The following is a 21,371-nucleotide window of genomic DNA, read 5'->3' as shown; positions in this document are numbered from 1 at the left end:
ACAGGTGTGTGTGTGTTTCTACAATTTGCCATTTTTTATGTCTTTATCTATTTTCTAGGGTAACAGCTGGAAAAATATTATTTAACCTTTCATCCAAAGTAATAAGATGGCAGTCATCCGAGTTGACTCTTTACATGTTATGTAAAATTAGAAGATGTCACGTGTTACTTTCTGATTTTTTTATCACCTATTGCCCAGTGCATATTACATTCCTGGAGGACTCCTCCCTTTCTTTCTGTCATTTGTAGTATTTTATTTATAGGAGATGATACGGTTAAAAAAAAATTAATAGAAATTCATTAAAGTTGAAGACATGGCCTAGAGCAGCACTCTATAATGTGCAGTTTCATTTTTTTCCATAAGTTATAACCTACCAACAATCTTAACTAAAACCAGAAAGTAAAACTGTGGGCCATTTTGAAGTCATGGAGAGTAACTTATGGGAATCAGGAAGTTTCAGTGTAGGATCATCAGCCTTGGAGATAAAAGCCTCCAGACAATATACGTGCAAAACAAAGAGATTCCCCAACATGCCTCCCTCTTGCCTGGAGGAGTAATTTCAGGACCTGAGAACACTGATGTCCTTTTGGCTTCTGACCCCTTTTTGAGAAAAGCTCATCCAGAATTACAGTAGAACATATTTGTGGTTTTCTGATGGGCTGAAGAGTTATTGTGAACTGAACTGAGAGCACTCTTCTTTCACAAAGGCAACAACAAAAAAATCAAATGGCTACAACTTTCATTACCTGGTGGGTTAGCCTGGCCACTGTTTTTATGCAACAGTATTGTCTACTAGTTCAAGCACTGATCAGGATCATATAGTATGCAATTTCATGCAAAATACCTCATGTGTAATAAGTGAAGTTTTCTGCTCTGCGGAGTTTATAGTTCAAATAAGCAGAACTGTTACAGGTGAGAACCATTACAGAATAAAGTGATTTCTCCAAGGTTGAAAAGAGTTGTCATTGAAACTGTGCAGCCGTATTGTTAGACAGGGGTTTGTTTTTACTCCTTACAAAATGAGACTTGAATCCAGATAAGTGATAATACACACGAATTTCTTCTATTCTCCGTAATTTTTAGAATTCGAAAATATTTTTTAACTATCAAACATATAAGACAATCCTTATATAAGGAAAAGACAATTACATGTTTAAGCATTTCATATTAAATATTTGTGTTTCGCAGCATGGATGAATGATACTTGGATTTTGGTAGGTCATAATGTTATTTCTCTTTATTGGTACAGTTGATATTCAATTATTCCATACAATGAGGAATCATTTCCGCTTCAGAGCAAAAGATAGAATAAATCCTAACCAGTCATCCATGATCAGATTGACAGTGACTATTCATCTAGATTCTAAAGAGAATGGAGCAAAGGAACTATGATTTTACCTTAACCTGGGTGAATTTCTTATCAGGCTATTGAGATAAAGACACAATGCTTTCTCTTCTTCGTGCTTGTTGAGAAAAGATTGGCATAGATACTTAGCTTGTGTGTCTGAGCAAAAGAAAATGTGCAAGCTTGCAACCTCACATCTGTGCACATAAGGAGAAAAATTAGGAAGACTTTTCCTTTATGTAGGTCACCGAGTTCTGTGAATTAGTGTTTCAGTACAAGTAGATCTGTATATTCAAGTCTATACAGTCTTCAGTAACCTATTCCTTTCCAAAACCATTTGGTAACTTTTATGGTAACAACAGCAAAGGCATGCAAACTTGAGATTGTTAACAAAATGCCAATACCATTCAAATGTTTGCCCAGTATCACTGGCATTCATTAACTATATGAATCCCTTCTTTATTTGCTTCCTAAGTAAGGTATTTCCAAGGCAGGTAGCTTCACCTATCAGTTTCTTATTCCACATTTTCCAGTTTAAGCACTGGAAGTCACAGGAAGATAGTTACAACTGACAAATGATACAGGTATTTAGATATACCTAGTTCGGAGTAAAGCTTGTCAAATACTCTTTTTTGAGATTGGCTCAAACTTTGAAAATAACAAAATTTAATGTGCATGTGTGGAAAGTACTGTCCTTTCAAAGGCAGGTATTCCTTTGTCAGCAGATTAGAGCAAGGTATTGTGTAGCTAATGTTTCAACAGTGGATTGCAAATTAAATCCCTACTTGGTTTTCTGAGATGAAATCCCAGTCCCTTACCGTCTAAGCCACTCAGCTTTTCATCTTAAGCAAATTAATAAAGATAATAATCATATATGCATATCATTCGTATTGTATAATGAAATAGTTTTACTTTCTTTGTGGAAAAGCTAACAATTTACAAACGATGAAGAATAGAGAAAGCTGTGTTTTCACCTTTTATCTTTTACCTGTGAATGCTGGAGGAATGATTGCATGAGGCATTGAACTTCTACTACATCTTTCAAGTAAAATTCTCAAATTGTTAAGACTTAAATCAGCTAAGCTTCACAACACTTCTCAGAAAGAGATTAATATCTGTTTATATAATTGCCTTAATTAGCAGGGAGTCAGGGTGACTTTCTGTGACTAATTTTCAAATCAGATATCTAAACACAGGAGAGTCATCAACTTCTGATTCATAGAATCATAGAATATGCTTAGTTGGAAGGGACCCATCAGGATTATTGAGTACAACTCCTGCCCCTGGCCAGGACACCCCAAGAATCACACCATGTGCCTGAAAGCATTGTCCAAATGCTTAAAATCAGACAGTCTTGCTGCTATCTGGGGAGCATGTTCCAGTGCTAAACCACCCTCTGCGTGAAAACTTTTTTCTGATATCTAATCTAAACATTCCCTGATTCAGCTTAATGCCATTTCTTTGAGTCCAGTCACTGGTCATGAGAGTGAACAGATCAGTACTTAATCCCTCTGCTTTGCTTCTTGAGGATGCTGTAGACTGCGATGAGGTGTTCCCTCAGTCTCCTCTTCTCTAGGCTAAACAGATCAAGTGACCTCAGCTACTCCTTATAAGGCTTCCCCTCAAGGCCCTTCACCATCTTCACTGCCCTCCTTTGGACACTCTCTAGCAGCTTAATATCTTTCTTATATCGTGGTGCCCAAAACTGCCACAATATTCAAGGTGAGGCTGCACCAGTGCAGAGCAAAACGGGACAATCCTCTCCCTCGACCAGATGGTGATGCTTTGCCTGATACCCCCCAGGACAGGGGGCTGACTCATATTCAACTTGCCATTGATCAGAACTGCCAGGTCCCTTTCTGTGGCCCTGTTCTCCATCCTCTCATTCCTTAGTGTGTACACTCAACCAGGGTTGCCCCATCCCAGGTGCAGAATCTGGCACTTTGCATTGCTGAACTTCCTGTGGTTGGTGATTGCGGAGTCCTCTGATTTATCAAGGCCTCTCTGCAGGACCTCCCTGCCTCTGAGGGAGTCAAAAGCTCCTCCCAGTTTAGTGTCATCAGCAAACTTACACATTCACTATTTACTACTTGCAACTCATGCTGGGTGATTTTTCACAGGAAATAATTGTGGGTTCCATTATTGCAGCAGAAAAAGAGGTTAGAAGAGTCTAGAGAAAGTATACTTCATTCCTATTTTCAGAATATTTATGAACTTTTGTACAGCCTGAAAGATATCACCTTAATCTGCAGTCTCCTCCTCAGCTATAAGTCTGCTATTATCTGGATAATGTATCACAGAAAAGATCTGTTGTTTCAGGATAAACACAATGTACCAAGAATAATTTTCCATTTCAGAATATCTGAAAACTAGTATATTTAACTACTAGTTTTCTAATATGACTTTTTTTTTTTCACTGTAGCATTTCTCTTCCTGGGCGATTTCACTGTTTGCTCTTACAGACTAAAATCACGTAACGTGGAATTTGCTTTGTTTTTCTGTTCTGACATGGGGAGAAGACTTTGGGTGTGATTACCATAAACAATTATAACCTGAAGACTATCAGAAGAACAAAACAAGTCTAATTTTTAGGTCAAAAAAGGATAGGTATTGTCATAAAACTTTATATTATTTTGCATTTTAAGTGCTTGTATTGAAAATAAAATCAAATCCTTAGCAGTCCTCCATATAATTTCCAAAACTTATATCCACAGAAATAGAGGTTGAAGGAGACTGTGAAGCCCCAGAATTGCAGAGGAAATATCACTGCATTTTTGATTTCCATTGACCTTATACTGTAACTATCTACAGCTTTTGGAAAAGGATATTGAAGTAGGCAGTTCCTTGGTCTAACCCAGTGCAGGCTCTCTCATGTTCATACCTTGTCACTGCTGAACAGGAGGAAAGCTGAGGAGAAATAATTGCACTGACTTTTCTGTTCCTTTTACATGGTCCATTTCTGAGAACTGCAGGAATTTCATTTAAATTGCTGACTCTGTTTTGTATCATTTCCATTGAGTTGGATTTACTTTGTGTTCCCTTCATCCTGTCTGATATTTGAACACAATAACCACACCATACTGGTTCAGCTTAGTGCATTTCAAACCTATAGATTTTAATAATATCCCACTTTTAATAATGACTTTGATCATTCAGGTAGACATTTACAGGATTAGTATTTTCATAGCAATGTATTTTCTTCAACATCTGATGCAATATCATGGTTCCAAATTCAGCAATGGTTCGGGAAGCTGTCTCATTACTAACAGTGTTGTCAGCTTCTCTAAATAGTAAAAAGTCTTCAGGATTTTTTTATTTGTGATTCAAGATGCAAAACCACAAAGGGCTTTGTTTAGGAGCCACTACATCACTAATCGTAAACCAATTGTGAGAAATTAGCCATATCTGAGAGATGGAAATTGAATTGTACCACCCTTACATTCTTGATACCAAACAAGAAGGTGGGTATTTGTCAGTAAATGTCATGTCATTTCATTTTACAGGACTACAGGCATTTGGAACATAGTGGAGAATGAAATATAGCCACGCATGTTAGTGGAGGTCTCTAGTTGAATTCTCAACTTGAGTGAGAAGTCTCTTCAGATGCTTTTAACTTATTTACGTCCGTCTCAGCATTAAATCTTTTTTTGCATAGAACCTCTGTATAGAACAATAATTCCATGTCACAGAAAATGTCAAGATTATGACATTTATATTTGTTCTGCCCTGAAATGAAAATCAAGCATTCTAAAATAGTGTGCAGAAATAAATATTCTTTTATGTCCCGGCTTTCACAAATTTTTGTAAAGTATTGAAATGGTCTGCCTCAAACATAGTAAAATGTTTCATACTGAAAATGTCAACAACTTAATGTGTTGACTTTTTTTTGGACCTGAATAAGTTCAAGAGTGGAAATTTCAACACTAGTCAAGTTGTTGTTTAAGGGTATCTCTGCACAACAAGGAAAGCTGTCCTCATCATCATCATCATGGCTAGTAGAAAGCTGTCTTACAAACAAGCCAAACTACTTCTAAACTCACTGGCTCAGGTATCCAAGACAATGGCTATGCAAATTTCAGCCCTGAAGTGATAACCCAAAGTTATTGGTAGAAGTCATGGAGCTCACCATGAAACTATGAAATTCTATAGGCCTGCATGTGTGGATTATGTTCTAGTTCCAGCGTTGACATTTTATGGGGCTGGATGGAGAAGCGAGAGAAGACAGTTGGTAAGAGACTGGGAAAAAGACTTGGTCATAAACATGAGGGTGCCCTGACTCTCATGCTCTCTCCACACTGCTGCACTCTGCTGTGAGACGGTAGCAGAACGTTTGGAAGTGGAGCACTGGAAGCAGGTGTAGCAGTTTGGGACATCTGTCTTCGTCTTGGCCCCAGAAGTGAGTGGGAAAATACAGAAGCCTTCAAGTTCAGTGCTTTTTTAGCTTGAGTTTTCACTCTATTTTAAAATGAAAAACATGAAAACTAATTTTATACTCCTTGAGGTGAATTTTTTAAAACAAAAAACCAAAATAGACTTGAAGTTCTACATTTCATTATTTCTCTTAGCTCTTTCCTTAAGGGCAGGTTGCAGTATGATGCTGACATACTAGTAGCATTTAGGGACACTTTTTAGCCACAAATTGGCTATATTTGTGCACAGTATGGATGCTTATCACACTGCATCCATACGTTCTTGCTTTGAGGTTACCAAAGGTGTCATTAACCATCACTCTATCCCTTCAAAATGAACTTACAAACAAGTTAATGATATATCTAAATTCAATTTTTGTTTTAGAAGCTCACTTTGAAAGCAAATGGGATTGTTGTCTGACAGGTTTCCTACAATAGCTGTCCCTGTTTGGTGGGCAGGTTTACAGTACAGGTGAACCAAAAATATTCCTTGGATTGTCTCTTAGGATCTACTCAAATAATTCTTCTGCCCAACGCAGTCACCTATGCTAAGACTTCTGCATTGCAGTCAGTGCCAGAGCTGGTATGAGAGGGATCCTGAAAAATCTCTGTAGAAGCATTCTGTGGGAAAAGTAAATAGAACTGATGTGATGTTGTTGGCAGTAGCAAATCTGTATCTATTTGTTTCTTTGGAGATTTTTGTTTGTTTATTTTTACAATATTTGCAACTTTATCTGAGGGGGAGGGAGGTTGAGACAGTGTCTCATCACATAATTCCTTCCAACAGCAACTAAAGCCCAGCAGTAATTGCTGTTCTGTTACCGAGATACCACACAGAAACGTAAACAAACTTTAATGTCTGCCTTCAAGAACAACTGCTGCATCCACATGATTTAGACGAAAACAGTTTGAAAAAAGGGAAGCTTTGTTTCTCAGCAAATTGCCTCCTCCTTTTCCAGCACACCAGCAGCTTTTTAAACACAAAAACAGAACAAGTAGACTCTTTGGTTGGCCAATCAACACACCTAACAGTAAATAAAACTATTACAGAGTAAAATCAGCTACTTTTTTTTTCCCATATTAGACTTGAAAAGGTGGTGGACATGGGAAGAATTGCTTTTTCTAAGGCAGGAAGTTGTCCCAAGCAGTGCTGCCCTCCTACCTGCCCTGTGTGGTTAGTTATGGACCTCAGAAAGGCCTGCAGAGACCAGTTCCTAGAGAAGATGGGATGAATGAAATCCCCAGTCCTTGAAATACGTACACTAGCTGGAGTCTACCTCACTGCACTAAAATGGTGTTCCAAGGTCTTGCTCAGATACTATCAGGCAAGAGAGGTGGCAGCCTGTCCAGATATTCTTCATCCTTTACTAGTGTTTGACAAGGGTGTTTTCTCCACTTCAGAGCAGTATTCCTAGTCTCATGTTGCAAACCTAATTCAACAATTCAGAGTCCTCCAGAAAGGGAAAGAAGGCACTTATGTTATCTGTCTCCCCCACCAACTCTGGAAGTTTACCTGGTCCAGGGATGTCCCTAACATTACTTCTAGGAAGGGGGGAAAGATCTGTAGGTTGCAATGATTGTCACTGAAATAAATGTAAAATAAGAGCACTATCTTCCCACCAGCACAAGTCTGTCAGAGAAGAAGGAAGAAACCTTCCTGTTCTAGGTGTATGCTTTCCGATCTGTGTTTACAAAATAGTAATTGAACTGATGGTTCTTAAGGTCTGAACCAGACGTAGAGTTCCTGCAGCTACTTCAGCAACTTCCTTCTCACTACCATCCACATCTTCTGAACTGTGGCTGGTTGGTGTCACACTAACACAATACTCTTTGGAGGAGCTCATTCCCTCCAGCAAAGTAAGTTTTGTCATGGCCCATGTCTCCTCTCTTTGCTTTCCAGTGTTCACACAGAGGTTCCAAGAATGCAGCTTCCCAGAGCATTTTGTGTTTGCCTGCTGCAATGAAGAATGCGGCTTCTGGAGTGGCTCGTAGCATCATCTGATGGCTCCACTTACACAGCTCAGAGAGATAGGGTGCAGAAAGTGACACTGCAAATTCATTGCTACTATCCTAGGAGCATCACTGCAGGGGGGAAGTCCTAGACAATTGCTGCTGTAAGGGTGAGCTTCATGAGGTGAAATAAATCAATGAATAATTACTGCCTCTGATGGCGGTGGCAGCCAGCAGCACGACTAAGAGGGTGAGACAGGCAGCAGCACTAATAGACTGGGGGAATCCTGTCTTGACAGTTTTCAGCCTGCTCCATTTCTTTCAGCAAATAAGATGCATCTGTTTGCCTCCAGCTCTCAGCAGACAAAGTAAACAGTCATGCTACAGGAGGTCATGGTGTGACTTCATGTGAGTAAACTGAACCACTCTGAAGCAATATGCATTTTCCAGTGAAAGGGCACCCAAGACAACATGTGCTGAGGATAGCTAGCAAATGCCACAGAAAAGGAATGTCTCAGCACTAAGAGCAAAACAGGAAACACCAAGTATAATTGTCAAGGTGCAACAAAACAGTGAACACTAGAGCCAAAATAAAATGACCCATTCTCATTTAAACTCCTCTCCCCTTCCTTCTTCAAAAACTGAGATACATCCTGCCTAGATTGTGACACTGAATTTCCTCAGCTGAGAGCTCGTCCTTAGGTGTCTGTTTAATAAAAGAAAATAAATGTGTGCCTTGAAAGAATGGTCATGTCAAGTCAGATCAAGAGGAGTGTATTACTTCCATTTATACCAGAGCAAAACTAGGGAGAACTTGCTCTCCCTATACAGTCAGGATGAAACCTTCAAATGTGGCTTCAGCAGAACTGTTTAGTGCTCCACTAGTCCCATCTGATCTAAGGCAGTTTTTGTTCCACAGTTTTCTTTTTTTTTCTGAGATGGATTAATATTGACCACTGATTTCTGATTGTGGTAACTAGCTGTTAAAGTGAAGGGCTGTATCTGTTTCCTTAAATGAACCAGTGCCATGAAATGTCCTTGGTATGGCAGCTCAATCCTTTGCACATTCAAAGTGCTAGAGCACTTCCTGGCATCGTTTGGGACCTGGCAGGCTGGCTCCCTTCCAGGAAGATCTGGACATGGTTCACGAAACGACACAGGCCAGGGACTATTCACAGTAGATGATTTGGATGCAACCTCTCTGCTATGGAGGGCAAGAAACTGTAATAGCACAGATATGGATCTCTTACCATATGCCTCAGGGCCAGAGAACAGTTATGATCACATTTGAATAACCAGATTAGACAAAGCAAGAGTCCCTCTATATTTACCCTGTATTAGGAGTCCCTTGGTGCTTTGGCCATGCTGCACAAAGCACCCAAGGTAAGCATGAATGTGATCCAAAACCTGCTGAAAGCAGTGGAGGCTTTCTGTTGTTAATGATAAGTTTTCAGTCAGATTGTAAATGAACACTAAATGTTATAAGGAGAAGTATTTGGAAAAAAACATGGGGACAGAAATACATTATGAATATATCTCCATTTAAAGAAAGGAGAGCAAAGCAAGGACTTTGACAGAAAAGAAAAATACAACCCAACCGGGAGAGTTACTGCTGGGCCTTTAAAGCATACTAGTTTTTCATGTCTTGCTGCACAAACAGTCTGTCATGATTCCACCTAAATGCTGATAGCAATCATTGATTTATACTTTGCTTTAGACTTTGTTAAATAGGCTAAATGTATAATTTCTGTAGAAAACTAATAGCTTCTCAAAATATTTCAGTATTGAATTTAATCTGTCGTCTGAATAGAGCCTGTACTGGCTCATTTTCTAATTTGGTGATAAAGCATTAATTCAGCCTAAATGCTATTTATGAAATAACTATGATGTTTGAGATCATACATTTTATGTTTGAGGGAAAAAAAAGAGCTTTATAATCGGATATTTGAAAGTCGTGGCTCAATTAAAAGAGTTTAAGTTATTCTTTTGACAAAAAGTTCTATCGCAGACTTTCTGTGTATTGATTTCTTTTAAAAGTGATATAATGACTCAAAAAGGGGGGGAAGCAAATACATTAATTTCCATAATTGCCATATTCTGAATTCTTTTTTACAAAATAAGTGAAAACCCGTCCATATGGTGCCTTATGACCTTGTCATGAGTTTTAAACTTGGTCTCTTCCAAGAACATTAAGGATAACAAGCAAATATGGATTTCATGAGCTGCCTTTTTGCATACTGTTCCTATTACACTTTTCAAGTAATGTTGATGTAATTAATTATGTATTTGTTGGAATATGGAGCTTGCTTGTAAGGAAATAACTGTTACCCTTTGATTTGTTATACTCTGATTAAAAGCGCTATACATATGATTGCTTCCAGCTAGTAACTATGCTACAGCATAGCTGAGGGGCAAATGATACCCTCCATCCAAATATCCATACATCCTTTTAGTCTATACATAGTCATTAACTGCAAGATTAGTCAGAGTAGAACTTGTCTGAGTCAGAGATATCTTTTCGACAAAGTCGCTTTACTGAAATAATAGTCCAAATGCTGTTCACTTTTGCAGAGTCTTTAGGTTTTCACTTAAAGGTTGTATTCCTTTTATAATCATGAACTCCCACCATGCTCTTACAGCTGATACCTCTCTGTAGCTAGTCTCTCGCAAGTAGGTATGGATGTCTCTTCAAATAACATCAAATACTAGCTGGAAACTGTTAGAGATGCTGTTAATTTAAAAAAAATAAATATTGAAATCTGGTAAGTAATCCATCCGTCTATTAAGAACAGCAGATCACAAGTCTGAACAAAATCTAACATTCAGCATGTTGGTGAAAATGTTCAACCATAGTAACCATTGTGCGTTTTTCCTGTCTTCTAAAGTATTTCTGATAGTTTCAGAAAGTCAATAAGGGATAAGAGAGCAGTGCATATATGCATATCTGCAGGATTTCATGGCAGCAAGGGCAAGTTGACATTAATGTGGAGAAAAGTTCAAATTTCTATGTTAGGTGACTAAGAAAACATGAGGGTAAAAAAAATGGTCTGCATTTCAGACCGATACTTGACAGATAAAATAGGAATCAGTAGGAATTTTAAATAGAAATATTATGATAAGAAGTCAGGAAACACCTTTGTTATGCTCACAGATATTTTGAATAGCGAGGAGGCAGGACAGAGAGGGGTACCCCTGCGCTGAAGATCAGACATGTCTAATGAAAAAGCAAATGCAAAATACTGCAACTGGGAAGGTATTACCTCTTACAATGACATAGGCTGGGATCAGGCTGTCTGAGGAGCAGCCCTGGGAAAAGGGTGCTGGGGGCCCTGGGAGCTGGGCAGGAGCCATCAGTGAGACTTAGCGTCAGAGACAGCCAGTAGCATCCAGGGCTGTGGCCTCCACTGAACCCTCTCCAGTAGCTCCTTGTCTCTTTTGTGCTGAGGAGCCCAGAACTGGACACAGTGAATACTCAGGGCTGAAGTGTGGTTCCGTAAGCACAGACTGGGGAGGGGATGGAGAGGAGGCAGCCGGGCCCCTCACAGCCGTGCATGGCAGAGCAGCAAGGTACAGCAGGCAGGAACTGAAATGAGAGGGGTTCACTGTGGGTGCTGAAACCTTTCCCATGAGGACAGGCAGGGCAGGGGCAGGCAGACAGAGAGGCTGCACAAGGAGGTTGGGCAGTCTCCATACTGGGAATTACAAGACCTGGCTGGGCAAAGCTCTGAGCAACCTGGTCTGACCTCACAGCTAGCCCTGCTTGGAGTAGAGGTGCACAAGGGACCTCCTGAGGTCCCTTCCACTCTGAATTTCACAGTGATCTTAGGTTAAGTTTTGCATCACTGGGACAGTACACTGCTTACATCTGACTAAAGCATTCTCTTATTATCCTATTTATAGAAAAGATTCTCTTCAGAAAGTCACCCATTTTACACAAAGTCCAAAATAAATGAACAGTACTTTTTTGCTAGGATTACACTCTGGCTTCTCCAGTAGTCTGTTAGAAGTTTGCCAACATACACAGTTACACCTTTTCTGTAGACTCACATTAATCTGCTCCAAAAAGGAGCTGAAGATGCCTATATATAGGAAATTAGTTCAAGTACCTTTATATAATACAGATTATTTTGAAATAAAATATAGGGTTTTTTTCCATCCCTGAGACCAGTTAAATAAGGCACTATGAAATATATTTTCTCTATATAGTTTTCTGTTTAGAAACTAAAGGTGTGCATTTCTTACAATGACTATAGAGCACATGGGATAACAGATTTCTGTCTAGATAGCTGTCCCAAAAGATACGCTGCATATATGTCCACTACTTATTTCTGCCAGTTTAGGATGATATTTTAGCTCAGGAGTATCTATCCACGATATTTTTTGGTATTTCTTCCTAGAGATACAAAGGAGAAAAGATAACTATTTTTTTTTCCCAAGAGCGCTCCATGAATGCCACAAAAAGGTATCAATGTACCTATGAAACAAAAGGCTTCTACAAACAGAAATGCAGGAAAAAGTCTTTCTACTTGCTCATTCGCAAATGAATTGCAGATGTCAGGCAAATCAATAAATCTTTTGGATATCAACAAAAATAAGGATCCCAGCCACTTCCCCCGAGATTCTTTATGTAAAAGGTGGCACAATAATTATGTAGGTGGATTATGATCTATAGGCAAGTGCACTGACTATTAACATCTAAAAGTGACATTTCCTTTTCAGACAAATTTAAAATGAGCTGCAAAGATGCATTTTGCAGTCAACTTGCTTGTAAAAAAACTAAATCAGGCATGCTCTTATAATTGTACTGTATGCATTTTCCAGCTCAGACTCTGGTTCTGCCTCCTCTCCCAAGTCAATTACTGTGGGGAGAGCTGGCCTAATTTTTTAAATGCATAGCGCATTTGCCTAAAGATGCATTTTATGAAACAGTGCCACTGAAACAATCCAATCAGATCTAGCAAAAAATAATGATCAGGGAATGAGGGCAAGAAAGGGAGGGAAAAAAAAAATCCACCGAAAACAACCAAACATTGAAATGTTTATTCTAACAGCTTGAAAATTAGCTTTTTGACTTTTTAAGACAGTTTTTTTGTTAGACAAGGAAATCTTAAGAAGGATTAGAGTTAGATAACTGAAATCTAAATCAAAATAAGAAAGCCCTTTTGAAAGAAGTGAAAGTTAACCAGGATGAATTTGCAGTTTTCATTTAATTAATTAAATTTTTAAATGTTGGCACTTTGTAAATGAGGTGGATTTTTTTTCAGTTCAGCCATAAAAATGAAAAATTAACCACACAACTTTGGCTTGGAAAAATCTGCAGGTAAAGTATCCATTACCTGGTGAAAAAATGTTTTTCCTTCCCCTTGAAAAATGTTCATGTGCTCAAGATTTATAAGAATATATCATATCTTTGGGAGAGCTGAGGATGTTATTGGAAGTATGAATGAATGCTGTAATGTTGGTTTTAATAGGTAGTCTTTTGACCTCTGTTGGTTCCTGTCGTCATTATGACAAAGCTTAAATAAACACAACTAAAATCAAGGAATAACTCTTTGAGAGCTGTCATAGAAGAGAAACTTCCATTTTAGAGTGTTACGGGAGGACCTCTGCACCCAGGTCAGCCATAATACATCAGCCCAACACCTAAGGCCAGCTCTCAGAGGGGATGGAAAGAGTCTGGAAGACTGAAACAGAGCATTGAATTCAGCTTTGTCTTCCATGAATCAAACTTGACTATCACAAGGAAAGAATATGCATATATGTTCCATACAAAAAAAAAAAAAAATAGCCAGGGATACGAGTATTGCAGTGAGGGGTCCCTCTTACTTTCTCCATCCCTTCACAGTCTTGCCTTCCGGCTCTGAACCTGTTTTAGGCCCCTGAACTCCAGTGGGGAGTTCAGCACCAAGCACCACTCAGGCATAGCCTGTGGCAGAGCCCTGTTTCTTGTGGTGCACTGGGCTGACAAAGCCAGGCAACCTCAGAGCCAGCTCCAGGCACTTTGCTGTGAGCTGTTCTGCTTTGTGTGGATGTGCAATCAGTCAGCGGGGGAAGAAGAAAAAGGTTTTGGTTTATCCTTTTCTTTGAACAAATGCGTGTGCATCATACAAAGCTTAGGAATTCCTACAGGATCAGACCTCCTCTGATGTCTTGAAGAAATTTAACTAAAAGGCTCTGACATGAAAACCTGTAACTTTATAGAAAATGACAACTGATGGCTGGGAAGCCCCGAGGCTGGGTAAATAATGGCCATGGGGAGGCTGTGCTGGAAGGAATATTGCTACGTATGGTTTCATCTCAAAAGCCATTTTATTTCATGTGGGAGGAGATAAAAGAAAAAATAACCCCATGTTATATCTGTTGCTCATATCACCTAATGCAATGGTGAAAGGTGTTGCAGTGGTGACAGTTGTATGTAAGCTCCTGTGAATATAATATAATAGAATCTAAAATAGAGACAATACAAACACTTGCTGAGTTTTATCCACTAATATTTGTGTGGAAAGAAAGAATATAAATGAAATTTTGTAATGATATTCACTTCCGTAAGCTCTAAAAGGCTACAAATGGAACACTAGCAAAAAACATAACAAAACAAAACAGAACAGAAAAACCACCCTGCAAAAATCACTGACTTAAACCTTCCACAATCATCACTGGACTTGTGAATTTAGTGCTTAATTAAATTAATTTGATTTTTTTCTACTTACATGTGAAAGCCACTAGTTAACAGGAGGCTGACAAGCATTTTCTCTGTTTGTATCAGGTGCTGAAACTAATCTGAACTTGAGAAGCAGGGAAGATCCAAATACATCAGATACTGGATCAGAAACGCAGGATAAAAATGCAAATAACCATGGAACCCAGTCATCTAATCCACTGTCCAGTTTGGTGACTGCTGAAAATGGAAATTCAGTATCAAATGGTAAGCAGTTTTTAATCCCAAAGCTCTTCTAACATAAAATTGCTGAAATGTTTGCTTGAATGAGCTTTTTAAGATATACTCAGGCTGGAATCTTCTGAGTTGTGAAATATCTATGTTTCTGAAACTGGCTTAACTTGGTATGTGTGAACTGATAAGCCCCTCTCCAATAAAAGCTGAATGTGAAGAAAGTAAAACAGCTTGTGTTGAGGAATTTGTAATTAGTTCAGCTCCAAGTCCATAAGCAGCCTAAGGCATGGAGGACTTAGATTTGAGATTCTGATCCTATAATCAATATAAATGGGATAGAAAATGGAAAATCAGGATCTCCCTTTGTTATAGGTGCCTTACTAGTGAATGATAAATTGTTTATCATTGCAATACAAAATGGTGCAAGAGTAGTGACAGAAAGAATGAAATCTTTCAAGGTCTTAGAAGCATAAATCCTAAGGAAATAACACTCCTGTGAGTTCAGACTTTTAATAAAAAATTAAAATTTTTCATTTTTTATAACATATTGCTTTTCTTTTTTAGTTTACTTTTAGTATTAGGAGTAACACTTTTCTACAGCTCTGTACTATCAAACTATGACTTTTCCACCACAAATCTTCCATGCTTATCAGAGTTCTTAGTCTGAAAGAAAGAGCATTTGACATTTCTTGTACAAACACATAAAGTAATTAGAAAGCCTGTAATAACCTTTGGTGTCGTAATGCTGAAAGTTTTGATCCTACATCATCCAAAACAACAGATCCTTTTGTGGGAGACTCTCAAAACACTGCAGGTAAAAGTTACTGAAATTTGTTGTCATTTTCAGCTAGCACCTAATAGGATATAGAGAAATGTTTAATCATTAATTTAAAACTTTAAATTTGATAACTATAGTAAGTGACTGAGATGACCTAACTCTTGGTTAGCAAAGGGGAGATATTACCCAGCTATCTGACAGTTCTGTACACCCAGTGGAGTGTGTTGTAGAGGTGCTTATTCTGTGTAACCCAAGTGAAAATTAGAGTAGTTATTACACAGATAAGACACGCACTTTGCACTGTGCTCTTCATGCAGCTCTTGGCACTTTACTGTCCCTTGAAGGAAGCCTCCCTGGTTATTCCTCTTCATTTACATCTGAAGTCCACTGCTTGTGTGTGGAGATCCATGTGAATGGACTCCTACACAGTTTATGCAGATTGGCATCAGAGTGACTGTAAGAGCCTGTCTGCTTCACCAAAACCCCCAAGCATTATTCAGGTAAGGGGATTAGTCCTGTCTAATTCCAGCTGTCAAGAAGGCAACCATTCTGCCTGAACAGGTCACCTGTGGGCTGCAGTCTGCTGCACAGCCTCTTGAAACTTGCTACCAGATCTAAGCTCATCAGGCAAGAAGCCATGGAATGGGAGAGGTATCATAGCAGACCTGACATCATAACCTGACAGCAAAGAGGCATGTCACCATGACACAGGCTACATGCTACTGAGAACAGAACCCTACATCTCGCCTTTTCCTGGTGATGCCTGTTTCACAGGCATATATCTACCATATATCATCTACATATATGTCTGCCAGTGTATCAAGTGGAGCTGATCAGTAAATGCAGCCTGTGTGTGAATGCAGAAACATGAAGGTTTGAGGATTGATGAATGACCATGGTTGCAAAGACCCAGAGACTCTGTGGTGGTGTTGTTTTTTCCAAATATGGATGTTGGAGGCCAGGAGGTGCAGTCTCCAATTGCATGGTAGCAGAGCCTATGAAACTGGAGGTTCTCTGGAGCCACAGAACCACGTCTATAGGTCCAGTGATTTAGATCTCAATATTTGAGATGCAATTTATTTATCTGTAGGATTCTAAGAGGAGTATCTCAGAATAGGAAAGAAATGGGGAACAGAAAGTACAGGAAGAAGATCAGAGATTTGGTGTGAGATCTTCCCGTGAAGCTATATAGAAAAGGCATTACAGGGAACAAGTGGGTGAAGGATTGGGTTTCTAGTTTGAATGCCTAGGAAAAGGCTGCTTTCTTGATTATGTGGAAAAATGGCATGTGTTTCTTTCTTTTCACTTCTACAGTTAGAGGTTATTGATTGACTCATATTCCTTACTGTCATTTTCACCACCACATATAATTGCAGCAATAATGTATAGCAAGCATGATTTTGCCAAAAAAATGCCAAATTAGGCTTACTTTTGGTAATCTGAGAATAGTTGCAGGAAAGCTGAATCCGAATGTTGTAGTTTGTGCTCAGACTGAACCCCTGATTAACTTAGGTTCTTGTAATTCTGCCCCTGGCCCTGCTAAACTGATGATTTCAACCTTGGGCTGAATTAAGCAAGGTCTTATTCAATGCACAGCTGTGGTATCCTAATATTTACTTAGGTGTACATAAAGGAAAGCTCTTGGAATGTAATCAACTACTTCATTTATCTTTCCAAACTCTACCAAGCCTTTGCTTGCCATGTCTGTGACAATGTGCTGTTGCTGTACATGGAAACTTTACTTATTTGATAAGACCTCTTATCAAACTGCTTTTTATAGAAATAAACATAAAGTCATTGATAACTTGATTCTTAGCTCAAGGTTGTCATGGATGGTATATCCTAAAATGTATTAATATAGTGTAAAAGCAATAACTTTTTCATAACATGCGGCCTGGCCTAGGAAAGTATTTTTATTCATTTCTAGTGCTCTAAAATTGTGCAAATATTTTACATTCTACCTTTTATTTGAATTAAATGAATAACACCTTCCCACCCCAGCCAGCAATGACCCTCACTCTAAGATCACTGTGCAGAGGTGTTTGTTTCTCTTGACTACAGAGGGAGACTACCTGGCTCTTTTACGCTGGATGACTGGTTCTTACACAGCTAAATTTTGGGCAGCTAATTCCCACATCAAGAGTGCACAATAAGTACAAAAATTACAAAAAAAAAGTTCTGTACTGAGGAGATGAAGTTTTAAGTCCTGGACCTAATATTGACTTCCTGTGTGACATAGAGATATTATTTGAGAGCAGACCACAGGCTTGGTTTTTGTTCCCTTTGCATTATTTCTGCAATGAAAAGGAGCCAGGGAAAGAGGAGCCAGGGATTTCCATATTGCAGAAGGAATCCCTGGCCAGTGTATAGGTAATGTGTTATTTGTAGACTCTTCCTTGCTCCTTCTTGTAAACCAGCATGCTACGATGCTATTCATACTTAGTAAACAATAATTGTTCCAGTTTCAGTAAGCATGGAAATAGTAAATATCCAGGCAAATGTGTAACTTCTTTTTCGTTCTTTCCTTAGTAAAACATCTCAAGGTCTTCTGAATCTTATACTGAAATCAGCCAATGCAGAAATCTCAGGTTATAAATGAGTATTCTTCTGTTTTAGGTTTACCAGAGGAAAATGAATATTCAAGACTGTCTGCCAGCACTACAGCAGGCTCATCAATTCACAGACACAGGGAGAGCCACACTAGTCAGGTAAATATTTAATTGATGGCTTCTAGAACCAGTTAAAAGAATCATAGTAGCTGCATGTTGAAAGCTATCTTGATTGAAATTTGGGTGTTGGCATTGAAAAATGCAGATTTCTTTTACAGGTTTGTATTGAGCTAAGGACAATAATCAATTTACTGTTAACTGTTTTTTGCCGGAAGAGTGATCATCCTGAACGGTTCTCATAGTAGAGTTCAAAGTTTATGAAACATACTGTTGCTGTTTGTGAGGATGCTGTTTTTAGGCAGGAAATATGTCTCTTCACACTGAGAGGACAAAGATGTTATCTGTCTCAAGATATTCATTCATACCAGAAATAGTTGCACAATAATGAACCTCATAGGAATAAATGCATAATTATGTCATCCTTTTGTATACAAAAGCAATGAAGACTTTAAAAATAGTCTTTACAATTTTTATATAAATATCAATAATTAATAAGATCAAAATATCTATCAATTAAAACAGCAGTAAGTAGTAATGTAGTTTGAAGCTTGCACTGGTTCTCTTAAAATTTCTATTTAGTTAATGCAATTTTAAAATTACAACATAGAATTAAGTTTGATGGGTATTAAGTGAACAAAAAGGAATAAAATTTGTCATAATATATTCTCTTCATTCTTTTCTGCAGCATTTTATATATAATGTGAACCACTTTACTTTCAAAGTAGCCAATTCAGGCATGAAGGCATTCAAAAATTTTATTATTGTATTATATTATTTCACTTAAATGACATTAGTGTATTCTCCTGTTGTCATTATGTCTTCTGTCCACTTTTCTAAAAAGGTAGTCCCAAGCAATTTTTTTTTTTTTTTGAGATGACTGTAAGAAGTTTACAGTAAAGCTAAATATTGTCCAAAGAGGAAAGAAATTGGAGCTGAGATGCCTTTTCACAACAGAAACCTGTCATTAAATAATTGTACAATTTCCAAACTATTTTACCAGAAGGTAGGGAAAGTGCTTTATCACATTTAAAAGCTACTTGTTCTCTGTAGGGGATAGCTGACATTTCTTAACAACAAAATACTGGCCCTAATCAAGTTAACAAATATTTGGTCATTGACTCCAGAAGGAGTGAGATTCAACCTTCAAAATTATACTCGGTCTTAATTTAACTTTGAAAAACAATAGTTTTCAACTCAGTAAATTTGTGAGCAAACTAGTACAAAAGTTTTCACTTTTTGTTTTTCTTCCCTGCTGTCAAAAGCACATAACTACAGTGCCTATTCTGAGTTGAACGATTGTGCCAAGACAGCACTCAGCACTACACTTAATCTCTTCAGACACATAAGTAAGGCCAGCCAGAGTTGCCCTGGCATACATAGAAACTTATCCAGCTTGCACACAGTAACAAATTTTTTTCCATCACCATACCTCTCAGACACTCAAAAATGGATTTTGGCTGTGTTGTGAAAAAATACTTACAGGTCTGCTGTCTCCAGATCAGTATACTGGATGAGGATATGGGATTATGAAGATGACTAGAGACAGTGTATTCAGTTGGCTCTATTACATTTTTAATGATCAACCAAATACTTATTAGGTATGAGAGTGGCCAAAGAACCCTTTCTAGCAAATGAAAGGGCTGACACTGCTGCAGTTTTAAACCTCATACAGTGAGATGCTTTTGTCCTGAAGCATCTTACAACTCTGTTGCTAATCAGCTGGCCTGGGATCGAGAAGGATCATGTTTAAATTACTAAATCAGTGCAGTACAAGGAGAGTTAGATGAACTAGGTATAGGGGAGCCATTATTTTCTTCTTATCTCTGCAGATAGAAACTGTGAAGTTCGTAATAAGTACTAATTAGTAACTTAAGAATTTTTAGAATCTTTAGTAATTTAAATGTTTTATTTTAGAAGCAAGTTGTTAACCATTTACAAACTTGTATTTTTTATTTTTCAAAAAGTACTTGCCAAAACCTGAATACAATTTCATTTTAGTATTTTGAAATGCCACTTTTCAGTAAATAGTTGTTTTGCCAAAATATTTCACAGATTTTTAAAATAGATTCCATGCAATGCACTCAGAATTACACGCAGAGACAATCCTTAAATGCAATCTCAGAAAGAACTGTGACAAGTTTAGAGAAGAAATCTGCAGTTCTGTGATTTCTGATACAATTGGTTTAATGAATAAACATCTTCCAAAATGGTGTTGCCAAAAGAAAAAAAAAATCTTCTTTCCATAAAAAGAAAAAAAAATCTTAAAAAAGTCTGTGCTCACAGGGCTGAGAATTCTTACTGTGAAAAGCTTTCCTCACCATTTCCAAAACATGGCATATATTTGAAAATGATTGGGTTTAATTACAGTTGACATTTCTTAGCCTGCTGCTAGTGACTCTACCAGCATACAAGCCTATTGTAAGTCTTTGCCAGGCTTCAGTGCAGTAACCTTATCACTTTAAGTAATTCTTGCACAGATGTATGAAATAGGACATATTATTTCCCAGATCTGTAAAGGTACTGATTGACTAATTGCTCCAAAGAGACAAACTTAGACTGGGTCCTTGGATTTCTTGGCAGACACTGTCACTTTAGCTAAAGGAAACTGGTCCATTAGCTTTCAGGGGCTTCAGTACTTATGGGGTTTTTTTAATATCTCCCTGCTAGTTCTTTGCTGAAGTGACAGGAAATATTTTCATTTTTGTCACAGGATCTCAAGGCTCATATACATTCAACTAAAGTTTAGACATTGTGGCTTACAGTACCATCATGTTGTCACATCAGGTGCTAATTACTTGCATCACTGCCTCATATGTCCTGCACACTGCAAACCTACACACTTCAGAGATAAATTCTTCAGCTCGATATCTGTCAAATGGAGCAGAAGGATCAATCTTTTAACAAACACTTTTGAAAGTGATTTTGAAAGTAATTTCAAAATATCCTGCAGATGTGAACTCAGAATCTGAACTGATCATCACTAAAGTGAAGTCTGCTGAAATAAAAAGAAAAAAAAATCACCGTTGGCCATAAATGTTAATTTTCTGGGGCAGTGGTTACTTAAAGAGCAATTTTTACCAAATGAAAAGGGATAAAAATTAGAAAAAAAATGTTGTTAAAATACTCATTGGAAAGTTATGGAATAAAATTCTTCTTTCTTCTGTTAGAAAAGCAGAGAAGTATTGAAATTAAAGCTTAATTTTTGTCTCATCAGAAATGAAAGAAGATACATCAAAAGAAATATGTCTTGCATGTCAAAAGAACAACAAACTATGGGGGCATTAAACTAATACCTTTTCCTTCATATTGTTTTCTGACTGTACAGTTG

The 21,371-nt window shown here is 37.9% G+C and overlaps 1 protein-coding gene and 1 long non-coding RNA gene across 6 annotated transcripts in view; one reads left to right on the top strand and one right to left on the bottom strand.

The window, feature by feature from the left end:
* Positions 1–21,371, top strand: part of MYO16 (myosin XVI) — a 375,232-nt gene that overhangs the window by 326,929 nt on the left and 26,932 nt on the right. For all 5 annotated transcript variants that reach the window (XM_064646535.1, XM_064646539.1, XM_064646537.1 and 2 more), the window contains 2 exons: positions 14,471–14,629; positions 17,991–18,082. In XM_064646535.1, coding sequence (XP_064502605.1) covers positions 14,471–14,629; positions 17,991–18,082 — 251 coding nt within the window. The remainder of the gene's footprint in view (positions 1–14,470; positions 14,630–17,990; positions 18,083–21,371) is intronic.
* LOC135410145 (uncharacterized) lies at positions 14,509–16,007 on the bottom strand. The gene is made up of 3 exons (XR_010428536.1): positions 15,941–16,007; positions 15,669–15,795; positions 14,509–14,602 (listed from the first exon to the last, which is right to left on the bottom strand). It is a non-coding gene; the product is annotated as an uncharacterized LOC135410145 (long non-coding RNA).

Source organism: Pseudopipra pipra, chromosome 2 (assembly GCF_036250125.1).
Source record: "Pseudopipra pipra isolate bDixPip1 chromosome 2, bDixPip1.hap1, whole genome shotgun sequence".
Lineage (NCBI taxonomy): Eukaryota > Metazoa > Chordata > Aves > Passeriformes > Pipridae > Pseudopipra > Pseudopipra pipra.
Note: the sequence above shows the minus strand (reverse complement) of the source record. Positions and strands in the feature narration are given on the sequence as shown.